The following is a 14,152-nucleotide window of genomic DNA, read 5'->3' as shown; positions in this document are numbered from 1 at the left end:
GGCCTTTTGTCCGTAGCCAAATGGAGTACCCCTCTCCCCTATGGGCTTTTGCCCCGGCATCACATCTGTCTCTCCTACATTCTGTGTAATTCAAACTCTCAACCTTATTAGAATCTCCCGTGATGAGGCCAAACCATAAGGTCTGTTGCTTTAACATTGCGGACAGGTTGGTGGTTTCTCTGTTTCTTTTTAATCGCCTCTTCTCCAATGTTGCTCCCTTTGCTCTGTCAGTCTTCCGAGCCTCCCCAGCCACTCTAGGGTGCACGTGCTATTCCAGTAACCCCCTTTTGGTCAAACCTCCAACTCTTTCCAATAAGGGTAACTGCACACCTCAGCTTTGTTCCTGGTTTCTCCAGTCTATGGAAATTACTTGAAGTGTGATTTACTTTTGTCGTAAACAAAAAAAGTTTATTGAAAACATGCCTGGCAGCCGATGGCTGAATTACACATGCATAACCAGGTAGTAGTCTTAAAAATGACAACTTTTTTTTTTTACTTGGGGCATGTGCGTTGGATGTAAATTATATTTTAGGTTTGTATGTCCCCAGTTAATTTTGTTAAAAAGTAAACAGTTAAAATTTCATTATGTTGCATCAACATTATTATTGTGCATTATTTTCACTGTCCTTGAGAGAACAGTACAAGAGCATAGCAGGGAAGGAGGGCAGAGCACAGAGCAGCGCAGTACCAACCGGATGTCACAGCATCATGAAGCGTCGCTCAAAGAATAAGAAAGGAAGAGGAGCTCCAGCCCACAGAGCCTCCATGGCAAAAAAGAGAGAAAGTCACTCCTCAAGTCATCGAATAGTCTCCCCTTCCAAACTCTCCTTGTTCCCCCCATGACACGGCTCGGCCACTGAAACGGCGCCTTTCCGCTGCCGGCCCAGTCAGGGCACTACCCATGGCTCCAGCCAATTGCGGCACTTCTCCCAGTCAGCTTAAAAGTGTGCCGCGTTTTTGCAGCAGTAGAAAGGGCCCTCACAGGGATCACGCCGCAGGTGACGATATTGATGACACTGGGAGTAATATCACATCTTCGGGCCCATGCCGATGCCAGAGGGATGGGTGGAGAGTTGGAAAAGGAGAGAGGAGCGAACTTTGGCCCGTGCGCTGGATGTCCACATATGAATTACCCTCTCATTAACTCCGTTTTCCTTACCAGGCCCTTCTTGGTTCAGCAAGGCAGGACAGAGGACGACATACCCTTCTTTGAGATAATCACTAGCACGCATCTTCACCTTTATATGGCATACAAAAACAGAACAATCTCAGCCTAAACGTAAGGTGCTTCTTGCAAGTCAAAACAAATTCTTACATCCATGCTGGGACCTTACACTTTACAAACTACCCTGTAAAACACGTGCACGCACACACACACACACACACAAGTTTTAAATCCAATTTTACTGTATTGTGACCATTACCTGGCCTTTGCTAGCGCTGTAGTCCACTTGCACCAAGTCGTACTTTCCTGGGACTTTCTTAAAGTTTGACCGTTTTTCCCACTCATTATTTGTCTTGTCAGAAAACCTGTGGGTCAAAGTTCAGGGTTGCAGACACTTTCAAGTTATGAGAGCAACTTTACGTAACCTCAACAGGATCTATAATTATGTGCAGTTGCAACAAGCTTGCATCTGACCTGAGGTAATAACTAATTGTAACAAGGTAATTAAAGCACAGGTAAGCATCACTTGTCAAAATTCATATTCCAACACTCCAACTGAATGCAGGTAGGGCGAATGATCTAAGAGTGATTTAAAACTGTAAAATAATTATAACTGAAAGGGGAGTTTCGGTTGGTTCCTTGAGAAGGAAAATCACGATGTGAACTGTCAACTCAAGCGGCCAATCAGAGGCGTGTCATAGCATTATTGAAAACTGTGACGCGTCTACAAGGAGTCGGAGCGGAAAAGCCGACGAATGGAGAGTCAGGACGGGCCGGCAGCGTACTTGAACAGACGTCTGGTAGGGGTACCCGATGCCATCTGGGGTACCCAGTTTTAATTAAGTGATTGCAGTTTTAATTAAATTAAGTTCAACATCAAAAAAAAGACTATATGAGTTTAACAGTGAGAATTGTTTTAGGGACCGAGGATCAAAAAGGCACAATTTTTTGTACATAAAATTTAGAGCCATGTCAGAGCAGCAGAATGTGTAATCAAATGAAAAACAAAAAGGGCAAAGAGGAGGGGGAAGAGGGAGAAGGGTGATCATACGTTTGTTATTATTATTGCCAAATGATACCTCTATTATTGTTGTTGGTAAATTATTAGTATTAATTACCTCCGCCACCAAAGGTGGATGGAGGTTATGTTTTCACCCCTGTCTGTTTGTTTGTTTGTTTGTTTGTAAACAAAATATCTCAAAAGGTTGTGGACGGAATCGGACGAAATTTGGCAGAGATGTAGCGTATGTCACAAGGACGAAATTATTAGATTTGGTGAAGATCCGGATTCTAGAATTTTATAAGTGATTCTTCACCATTGGGAGATAGGGCCAAAACGATACATAGCAGGATATCTCAAAGTTGTGGACGGATTTGGACGAAAGTTGGTGGAGAGGTTGGGTGTTTGACAAGGACAAATATATTCGATTTTGGTGAAGATCTGAATATGGATTCGGATATGAAAATTATTTAATTATTAAGTCATTCTTTACCATTGGGGGATAGGGCCAAAAACTATACATTGCGGGATATAAAAAAGTTATGGATGGATTTGGACAAAACTTGGTGGACAGGTTGTGTGTGTGACAAGGAAGAATTGATTCGATTTTGTTGAAGATCTGAATATGGATTCGGACATGAGAATTATTTAATTTTTAAGTGATTCTTCACCATTGAGTGATATGGCCAACCAGGCGGACGTATGCTCTCTACTGAGTACCATTCTAGTAATATATGTGTTGGTACAATGGTATCATTGTTTTTGTTATTAATTTTACAATTAGAATGTCATGCCATGGAAAGACCTATTAAATTGATCTATACCACCTTAACATGGCGTGCGTTTAGAAACATGGAATTCTTCCGGATTCTTTGCAGTTAATTAGCCTAATCAACTCAAGAGATCATGACGATCATTTTGGTGTGTCAGATTCCACATCAGAAAGCTCCTGTGGAACTCCACAAAAAACAAAGCCCACCCCCACACGTGCACGCACACACACACAAACACACACACACACACACACACACACACACACTTTGAGACCTGGTATGTCTTCGTTCCATCTTATGAAACCCACACACGTTTGGAGATAGCAGCCAAAAGCGCGCACACACACACACACACACACACACACACACACACACACACACACACACACACACACACACACACACACACACACACACACAAAAGCAGTTGACCGGAATCACCCTCAATCGCAGTTCACAATCACCCTCAAGACCCTCATTCACTACACCATTGAACTCATGTGTCATGTACTGGAGAGTTTTCTCGGAATCGACAGCCGGACTGATTTATTTAATCTGGTCGTAGTGCAGTGTAGGCATAATGGGCAAAATGGCCTCCTCCTGTGCCATGGCCTTCCATGTTAAGCTTTATTGGTCTCGCATCAAAGTGGTCACAAACTTCACCGTGACCAATAGACATTATCAGGTTTTGCATTTGTGTGCAGCAGAATTGCGACGTTATTTCATGCAATGTAAAGACGGCACTTCAGTATTTTCCGTGAGGTTCATAGAAGGGAACAGTGATGGGAAAATCCATCAATGGACACTATTTCCGTATTTACTGACATATACAGACATTCTCCTCCCTGGCAGACATCTGATCACGGGAAAGTGCTTGGAAGCTTTTGTACCCGGCTAATTTCTACAAAAATACCTCATAAATAAAACGACCATGGGAGTAATTCACATACTCGTGATCATGATGTGTTGGAAATTTCACCCCATCCAAATTGAATGGGCTAAGAAACACATCAGAGCATATCGGAATAGCACCTCAATTCCCTATAATAAAGGCATGCTTTCCTGACGACGAAAATAGGAAAACCTCCGTGTTGGTCGTCACAAAAAAAAAGGATTGCCATGCTTTACAGAAGCGCGTTTCACCCATGTAATAGCAAGAGACAAGCAGGGATGTGAGTAGATGCTGTAAATATTTTGCAACTATTCAGCAAAGGACTTTATTTCATGTTTGCTCTCCATTTTGTTTGCAACACTTCTCCTTTGAGACAATATTCTTGCCCTTCAACTATACATACAAATATGTACAGATAAAGTCATTGTACGTACGTGTACACATACTAACGGAGGTGGATACTTTGAGACCTGGTGGTCTCCGTTCCACCCATTGAAACCCACTCACGTGGTGGAGATAGCAGCCAACAACAGCAACTTGCACGTATACACACTCCTTGTGTTGGATTTCAACATGCAGGCAGTCCATTCGGTTCCTGGCAAGGCTAAGCTATTTCAAATTTAAGCCTGGTGTTGACTTAGCGGTTAGGGTGCCGGCTTGGGATCCTAGGATCCTGGGTTCGAATCCCGGTCGATCGCTGAATTAACACCAGGGGGGTTGACTCAGCCTGTCATCCTTCGGAGGTCGGCAAATTGAGTACCAGCTTGCTGGGATGAATGATCACGGTGTGTACCCCGATTTAGAATAGGTACACCGTATCCCTGCTCATCGTAAGAGCGTGACCAAGGGTTGGCGTCAGGAAGGGCATCCGGCCATTAAAACATTGCCTCAAACAGGGAACCATGATTGTCATGGGGCCCGCAAGGCTAACCCCCGCTCTTGTGGGGAAAATAGCCTTAAAACGATCATTCATTCATTCAATGAACAGTACAACAGCCTACTTTTTGTTGAATGCTTGCTTTGCAGACAGCAGGTTGCACCCACAGTTTACGAGACTGTTCTGCCCACTCTTCCCCACTGCAAAGACAACGGACAGATGTCGACTGGGGGTGATATCTGCTCTCGAGATTAAACTTTACAATTCCAAAGTCATCGAAAAATGAAAAGCAAAAGCATTTGAAGAGGAGGAAATAGAAGCTTGTGGGAGAAGAGAGGGGTGAAGAGGAGCAAGTGAAAAGGTGAAGGCAAGAAGAAAGGGAAAGAGGAGGTACAGCAAAATAAGGATAATTATGTGAATCAGAAGATAAGTGTGAAACAGAAAGGGCAAATGGAAGTCATGGGGTGATGGTGAGTGCACAATGAGTGACCTCTTCCCCATCGCATCCAGACACTATATTTTGCAGAGATGTCGTCTCTCAGTAACTGGATTATGTAATACTTGTTGTTGTTGAACTGCAAGTTGGTCTGGAAAACAGGGAAGGCATGATATAAATATCAACCAGATACTGAACATTTAAGACAATGAGATGAAAATGGAGGCCTCATGGTTATTTTGATTAAAAGAACTGGGAACGTTTCAAAATAAATTATCCTTTTTAAAGAATCAAGGAACCATTCCTTATATGGACGGGTATGTTAAAGATAATATATTACTGAATCAAAGGAAAATAGTTTCACATATCCAGAAGATGGAATTAACCACAGTGTCAAAAGTCACGCAATCTCAAGAACCGCGAGAGCAAGGTAAAAAGGTGATCCTTGCAGAAAAGGTAAACTAAAGTGGAAGTATCATTGAATAATTACTTCTACTAATACAATCACACAGTGTCCTTTCGCCTTTACCTTTGACCTTTTCGTAACCTACAAGGCCGTTGTCCATTAATCCAATGCATTCGGCTCTCCCACATACTGTAGTTTGGTTCGCCCAATTCACACCTAGCTCTCCTGGATGATGTGGATTCCAAAGCTCTCACCATTCATGGCATCACTCAAAATAAGTAGAATAGGGATTACAGTACTGTTCTCTCATCGCATACAGGTTGGTGACCCTTGTTTTCTACCACTTTTACACTGGTCATCCTTTGGTTGTAGTCCTCATTTGATGGTTTCAGACAGTGGAATGGAGTCCTCCAATGACTTGAAATATCCACCTTGGATTTGGTAATGGGATAACGTTTCAAGGACCAATTTCTGAAATTTATGTTCTCACATCTTTGTTTCAAGGGTTCTTTTCAGGACCGTCACCGAAACCCAGACAGCCTCCAATTTTCATGAGTCACTTCCCAATCCCTCTGGATCATGAAAGTTCTTCCAACAACCCACTCCTTGTGAAACTCCCAAAATCCAGGCATCCTTGCTCACCTTCACTCCTTTGTTCCTCTCCACTCCAACTTGTGGAACCTCTTTACCAAGTGTGTTCAATCCCACTCTTCCCTCCAGGGATTTCAACTTGGCAGTGCACGACCAGCACATCATGTCATTCCCAATCCCTACCCATGACCTTTTCTCCTCATTAACCCAACTCGTCTATTTGCAGGTTGCTGTTTCGTTCCCTCTTTTCCTCCAGTGTGCTCATCGCCTTGTTGTATCCACAAGTTGTCTTTATCAACCCACTTTTAGTGCAATGCCTTCCACCCTCTGTCATGATCTTAGACTTTATAAGGTGTGTATATAGAAAGCCAAGTTTGCCCAAAACACTGTAAAATATTCACCCAAGTGCTTTAAAGTTAGGCCAGGATTCTGCGGAAAGCCGGATATGCTTCCGGATATCTCTGTCGAGTTTGAAATAGACGATAAATAAAGCTGTCGAGTTTGAACTCTCCAATCAACCAAGAGGAAATGGAAAGAAATGTTGAGTGTAATTTCCCATCAACTATCGTGCGTGAAATTTGTCACTTTACAAGTATTAGTGATTTGACTAGCAGTAAAATCGATCCATTTTGGTTTAAGGGTGCAAATTTATTTTAGGGCTTCGAATTTCTTCTTGACAAGTGAACTCCTTAGAAGAAGGAAATAATAAATTGAGTAAGAAAAAGAAAAAGAAAAACCTTCAGCAAAACGTGTTCACCAACCTGATTTAGCAATGCATCATATACGTCATCTCCTTCACAATAAACATGGGCCTGTGAAAGATAAAAGAATAAGACGTTGGACAAGATATCCTGCCTGGTGACACACAAAATACTGGGTTTAAAATGAAAGTACAAATTATATTGAATAAATGAAATTGTTGAGACTCGAATGGCACACGTAGAGCACATAGTTGCCACACACATTCATTCTGAACTAAAATACCATCGTTAACTGACCACCCTACTATTGTGGCCCACTGCTATTATGACCTGTACACCCGTATCAATCGTATCATCCATGCACCCTATTATATCACATAGTTTCTTGGCATGGGTTATAACCACCGTTTAGAGGCCATATTTCCCCGCAGAGCGGGGGTTGGCCTTTTCGGGGACCGTGGTAGTTGTTGTTGTTTTTTTTGGTCCCCTTTTTGAAGCAATGTTTTACGGCCGGATGCCCTTCCTGCCGCCAACCCTTTTTGCCGCCTTTAACGACAAACAGGGAATTACCAGTGAACTGGTACTCAATTAGCCGACCTCGGAAGGATGACAGGCTGAGTCAACCCCCCTGGCGTTAATTCAGCGAGCGACCGCGATTCGAACCCAGGATCCTAGGATCCTAAGCCGGCACCCTAGCCGCCAGCCCAACACCAGGGTTATGTACGTCATGTACGTTATGTACGTTATGTACGCTGGTTATGTACATCATAAATTTAATTCTGCACTTACATCACGTCATAGATCAGTTAGTTATATGAGGTTTCAGATTTTTTGGATAAAGATTTCAATTCAACCAATTGTGGCTGGTATACCACTTCACCAATGTCATTGTTATCACCTTATATACCCCAAGGGGAGTTGATGGCATATGCCAAGTTTCAATTTTCTTCATCGAGTGGTTTCAGAGAAAATAATGTCCAAATTTTTCCTTTCATCCAACATGCCTGCCATAATGTGACCGATGATGCCATAAATTTAATTCTTCACTCACATGTCGCATTGGGTCAAAATGAGATATATGAAGTTTCAGATTTTTGGATAAGGATTTAAATTCAACCAATTATGGTTGGAATACGACTTCGCTGATGACGTCATCAGTATCACCCTATATACCCCATTGGAGTTGATGAGGAATGATGACATATGCCAAATTTAAATTTTTTCGTTAAGCAGTTTCAGAGAAAATTATGTCCATTTTTTTTCCTTTAATCCAATGTGGCTGCCATACCATGTGATGCATGGCATCAGAGCTGGCAATAAAATATTGTCCATGGGGAGCCCCTCCTATGTTTAAAGTTTTGCATCGATCGGACAAGCAGTTGCAGAAAAAAACATTTAAAAAATATATATATATAGATGCGCGCGCGCACACACACACACACACACACACACACACACACACACACACACACACACACACACACACACACACACACACACACACACACACACACACACACACACACACACACACACACACCAATAGTCTCGCATCCCCTTCTTGGCAAGACATACATTTCAAAATAAAACTCAAGCCTCTGGTACATGAGGGGACAGGTTGAAATGAAGTATCAGTTACTACGTGGTACGGACACCACGTGAACTCTTCTGAGCTTGTCATGACCCTCACCTTTCCAACTTTCTGCTGGCACTCTGCATCAACTGGTGCCTTTCCCTTCACCACCATAGTCCGTACCTCAACTTCCAAACAACAAAGATGTTAGTTGGTTTCCTCACAATGCAAAGACAATGGGCAAAAAAACTGATGGCCTTATTTCAATGCATTTACTGCCTTCGTCGTTACATTTCCAATGGCAAAAGTGGTTGGTTACAATGAAGCAAGTATATAAATCATATTTTATGTTTGCCTCTATATCTTATCACATTTTCTGTTAGCATTATACTGGTAAAAAGGTTATCTCAAGCATCCTTCCCATTGTAAGACTGTTTTATGCGATGTGCTACATCATCTATCTATAATTCCAGCAATCTCTGTGTGTCTGTGTGTCTGTGTGTCTGTGTGTCTGTGTGTCTGTGTGTCTGTGTGTCTGTGTGTCTGTGTGTCTGTGTGTTTGTCTGTGACCGCTGTTTCTCGACAACCACGGGTCCGATATACTTGAAACTTGCCAGGTATATTGCTGGGGACCCGAGGATGTGCCTTTTCAAGGTTTGTAATTAATCGGACAAGTACCTACCGAGCTATGTCCAAAAAACGCTTCAACCAATCAGAGAGCAGCGAGCTATCACGTGTGCCGAACCGTTAATGCAATGCAAGCGTTAATGCGTTAATGCAAGGCTTTTCTTTTTTTCCCTCTTCTCTTTCTACTTTTCCTTGCGATTAAATTGCAAACAGCCAAAATACGTTGGCGCTAATTGAATAATTGGCCATTAACACTAAAATAATCGTAACTGCGATATGCCAACTTCCGGACAGTGCAGCCTTCCATGTTGTTGTTGTTTGCAGCAGCTGTTTGCAGCAAGGCAAGGCTTTTCTTTTTTTCCCTCTTCTCTTTCTACTTTTCCTTGCGATTAAATTGCAAAAAGCCAAAATACGTTGGCGATAATTGAATAATTGGGCATTATGTTTTACAACTAATAAAAACGAATTTGCGATTCATTCGCTTTCCTGCGCGTTTGTGTACGCGATGGCGATTTCTTTACCAAACTCCGGAAGCCGTTCGCTTTGGACCGAACCATTGCATGTAAATAGAGGGGGGGGATTGTCACCACTCGCAAGCCGTTCGCTTTGGACCAAACCATTTCATGTAAATAGGGGGGGGGATATAATTTTAGATATATATATAGTACGGGCATGCCCTAGCCCTAGTAAGTAGAAAGGCAGGAAAAAGGAAATGTGACAGAATGCATGAAGCACAGGTGAAAATAAGAAAACTTGTAAAGATGGAATAGGTTGATGAAAGAAACGTTCAATTAGGATTTTAAAATGTATTCATGCAATTAAGCAATACTAAAAACACCCGCTGCTTCCTGGAGCAGCCGGGGAGGGAAGGGAGGGAGGTCATGTTATTATCTTTACGATTATTATTATTAATGCATAACAGGGTACGCGCCCGATGGGTTATCTTGTTCCAAATGTGCAACACGTTCTTCTGACACATCCCTTTATTTGGGCAGTGTATAGGCAACAGACAGCTGCATCGATTGGTCACAAAATAATTTAAAAAGATAACCCAGATTATGTACATGGAGCGAGCATATGCGTACTGCTTATGTGCATATATAATACATTGTGGTTATATAGCTCAAATAATTCCGATCGCACCCTCCCCCTCCCCGAACAGGAAGAAAATTCCAAGATGGTGAGAATTTTTTTTCTCCAAAAATTTAAGAAATTAAACAAAAAAAACTTCAGGAAACACATCTTCAGGGTGTCCTGAGTAATCCTGAAGGTTTCAGTTTCATTTGCCAAATCCTCTCAAAGGAGTGGTGACATATATATATATATATATATATATATATACATACTACTGTGTTCAAAAAGTATCCGACCTTTATTTTTCGTGCGTAAAAAAAAGAAGCTAGGGAGGCGTTGATTGGTGCACGTATGTAGGCGATCCTAATGCACACGCGTGAATTTTTTTCCCACCTGCAGAAGCTGTCATTCGACGGCAGACCGCCGATGAGTGAGGACATGTAAGTGGGCGCCGTCGGATTTTCGTTTTTGACAAAATGACGGAAAAACTTGAACAACGCTACTGCATCAAATTTTGTGTAAAGCTTGGCGATTCCCAAGTGGAAACGATCCGCAAGATTCAACACCGTTCATTCCATTATGAAGGAGGATTTGGGCTTCAGGAGAATCTCAGCGAAGTTCGTACCAAAGCTGCTAACGATTGAGCAGAAGCAACTCCGTTTGGAGATCGCACAGGACATGCTGGAGACTGTGAACAGCGATCCCAGCTTCCTCAACACAGTGATCACTGGCGATGAGTCCTGGGTTTATGGGTACGACCCAGAAACCAAGTTGCAGTCATCACAATGGAAGCATCCAACATCCCCGAGGCCAAAAAACACAAAATTTGATGCAGTAGCGTTGTTCAAGTTTTTCCGTCATTTTGTCAAAAACGAAAATCCGACGGCGCTCACTTACATGTCCTCACTCATCGGCGGTCTGCCGTCAAATGACAGCTTCTGCAGGTGGGAAAAAATTCACGCGTGTGCATTAGGGTCGCCTACATACGTGCACCAATCAACGCCTCCCTAGCTTCTTTTTTTTTACGCACGAAAAATAAAGGTCGGATACTTTTTGAACACACTACGTATATATATTATCTTCTATTATCTTTATATTATCTTCTTGTAAACCTGGAAGTGAGGACTAGATGTTTCATTAAAAAATCAGCAATTATCTTAAAACAGTTTGTGGACATTAATCATTGAGTCTTCTGTCTATCAATCAAGGCTAAATTAATTAGTTCCACAACAGTGGCTTGTGTAGGTGCGTTGTTGTTTGGATTCAGCCGAAAGCTGCAGCCGCAGGTCCATGTACATGTATAGTTTGATAATTAACTTACTGAGAGCAGTACAGGCCCCATGGAACAATTCGCCGCACCTTTAGTTGTGTTTTGGTACGAAGACTGTATTATTGTGAGTTGTGCAGTTCTGTCATGCACCGATCAGCAAATTGGACTTGATCACTTGATCACCGTCTATTGAGCCTTTCCTTTTCTGCCCCTGTATGGTCATTTACCTTTATAAACTGCTTTAACACTTGTATTATGTTTGAAGTATGTCCTCAGAAGAAAAAGTGCAACGGTTTGGAGGGTGGGAGGTGGGGAGCTAATTGATTGTTCAGTGCAACTGCACTACAAGATGAAGAAGAACCACTCCTTTCGCGTCTGCAGACAGACGTCAGACAAGGTAGTTTTCCTTGCCATGGGGCCACAATCCTGGACGGGTCGCCACTCCGACGCAAGAGACTGCACCGCAGGTACAACAGTAAATTGTTCAAAATTACACGATGCAGCTATACATGGAAAAGTGCCGACAACAACAACATGCATTTTAAGGCCATTTTCCCTGCTAGAGAGGGGGTTAGCCTTGCGGTCCCCATGACAATCTTCTCCATTTTGCCCTATTTGCTGCATCTCTCCTTGTTAACCCCCTTGCCCGCATTTCTTCTTCAACCATCTTTAGCCAAGTCTTTCTCGGTCTTCCCCGTCCTCTACTTCCTTCGACATTCATTTCCATCACTCTTCTCAACCAGTCACTTTCATCCTTCCTCAACACATGACCAAACCATCTCAACCTGTTCCTCTTCACAGCATCAATCACAGGCTCTATTCCCATCACCTTTCACAATTCATCATTTGTCCTCCTCTCTCTCAACGATACTCCACACATCCACCGAACCATTCGCATTTCCACCCTTTCCAGCCTTCGTCGCTGCTCTACGTTCATTACCCATGTCTCGCTCCCATAAATCATAACACTTCTCACACATGCAGCATACACATTTCCCTTCAACTTCAACGACACTCCCCTCCTCGTCAGGACGCCACTCAGTTCCTGAAACTTCTTCCATGCACATCTCACTCCAGCAACCGTTGCCGAGTCTGATCCACCTTCTCCATTAAACATGTCTCCAAGGTAACAAAATGTTTTCACACCTTCCAGCTTCACGCCGTCTCCAAGATCCAACTCAACATTTCCTCCATCTGCAGCTCCCTCTGTGCACACCTTACATTTGAATGTAGGTGCCACACTGGTTAATGACCCTCTCAGACCACTGCATTTTTGATGAACCCACTCAGAGCACATTGGACATTGAATGGAGTTCACTCCGACACCCTTCCTGCACACAGCACGTGGCCACTTCCCAGTTCTTTCCACCTCACCACATGCTTTACCACTTTCCATCACCTTCGTCTTTCCGATATTCACCTTCAGACCTTTTGTCTCCATACATTCCTTCCACTTGTTCATCTTTTCCTTCAGTCCATCCATACTTTTCGCAATCAACACCAGATCATCTGCATACAATAACTCCCACAGTAAACCCTCCTTTACGTTCTGAGCCAGCACCTCCATCACAGCTACAAATAGTAGTGGACTAAGTACCAACCCCTGGCACTCCCACCTTCACCTCAAACTCACCACTGTTTCCGTCCTTCGACCTTACAGCTGTGCGCACTCTTTTGTACCTTGCCATCATTACTCTGATCAACCATTCCTCCACTCCTCACTTCCTCAATGCCCATGTCAATACTTTGCGTGGAACCCTATCGAATGCTTTCTCCAGATCAACAAACCCAAGAAACAACTTCTTCCTCTTCTCCATGTACTTCTCCTGCAACTGCCTCACAAAAAGGAGCGCGTCTGTCGTTCCTCTTCCTGCCATAAATCCAAACTGCATTTCGTCGATCTTCACCTTCTTCCTTATCCTCATCTCCAACACCCTTTCCAATACCTTCATTCCATGCTCCAATAACTTTATCGCTCGGTACGAGCCACACTCCAGAGGGTCACCTTTCCCCTTGTATAGAGGGACGAGGGTACTCAGTTCCCAATCCACTGGAATGCGGCCTTCTTTCACCACCAGATTACAGATCTCTGTCATTCTCTTCACACCCCAACTTCCTGCTGTCTTCAACATATCTCCCACAACTCCCGTCGGCCCTCCTGCTTTTCTACTCTTCATTGCTTTTATCGCTTGTGTCGCTTGTGTCGCTTGTGCGCTTGTATCGCTTGTATCGCTTGTATTGCGATCCCTGGTGTTGGGCTAGCAGCTAGGGTGCCGGCTTAGGATCCTAGGATCCTGGGTTCGAATCTCGGTCGATCGCCGAATTAATGCCAGGGGGGTTGACTCAGCCTGTCATCCTTCCGAGGTCGGCTAATTGAGTACCAGTTCACTGGTAATTCCCTGTTTGTCGTTGAAGGCGGCAAAGAGGGTTGGCGTCAGGAAGGGCATCCGGCCGTAAAACATTGCTTCAAAAAGGGGACCAAAAAACAACAACTACCACGGTCCCCGAAAAGGCCAACCCCCGCTTTGCGGGGAAAAATGGCCTCTAAACTGTGGTTTTTGGTTATTGCTTTTATCGCTTCCTCAACTTCCTTCTCAGTTATCTTCACTGCCGGTCCTAAAACTTGGTTACTCTCTATGTTGCCATCCCATTCATTCTCTGTATTGAACAGCATTTCCATACATCTTTTCCATCTTCCTTTAATTCCATCTGGGTCCACAACGATTTGTCCCACTTCATCCTTCAAGCAACTCACCCCCATCACATC

At 43.3% G+C, this 14,152-nt stretch overlaps 1 protein-coding gene across 1 annotated transcript in view; it reads right to left on the bottom strand.

Annotated features, from left to right (window-relative positions):
* PARP2 (poly(ADP-ribose) polymerase 2) overlaps positions 1 to 14,152 on the bottom strand; it is a 40,852-nt gene that overhangs the window by 23,635 nt on the left and 3,065 nt on the right. Inside the window, exons 3-7 of the mRNA XM_068131194.2 lie at positions 8,532 to 8,602; positions 6,902 to 6,952; positions 5,198 to 5,294; positions 4,832 to 4,907; positions 1,425 to 1,530 (exon numbers count right to left, since the gene is read on the bottom strand). Coding sequence (XP_067987295.2) covers positions 1,425 to 1,530; positions 4,832 to 4,907; positions 5,198 to 5,294; positions 6,902 to 6,952; positions 8,532 to 8,602 — 401 coding nt within the window. The remainder of the gene's footprint in view (positions 1 to 1,424; positions 1,531 to 4,831; positions 4,908 to 5,197; positions 5,295 to 6,901; positions 6,953 to 8,531; positions 8,603 to 14,152) is intronic.

The sequence above is a fragment of the Myxine glutinosa genome, chromosome 11 (assembly GCF_964187855.1).
Source record: "Myxine glutinosa chromosome 11, kmMyxGlut1.1, whole genome shotgun sequence".
Lineage (NCBI taxonomy): Eukaryota > Metazoa > Chordata > Myxini > Myxiniformes > Myxinidae > Myxine > Myxine glutinosa.
This window is presented reverse-complemented; position numbering and strand designations above follow the sequence as displayed.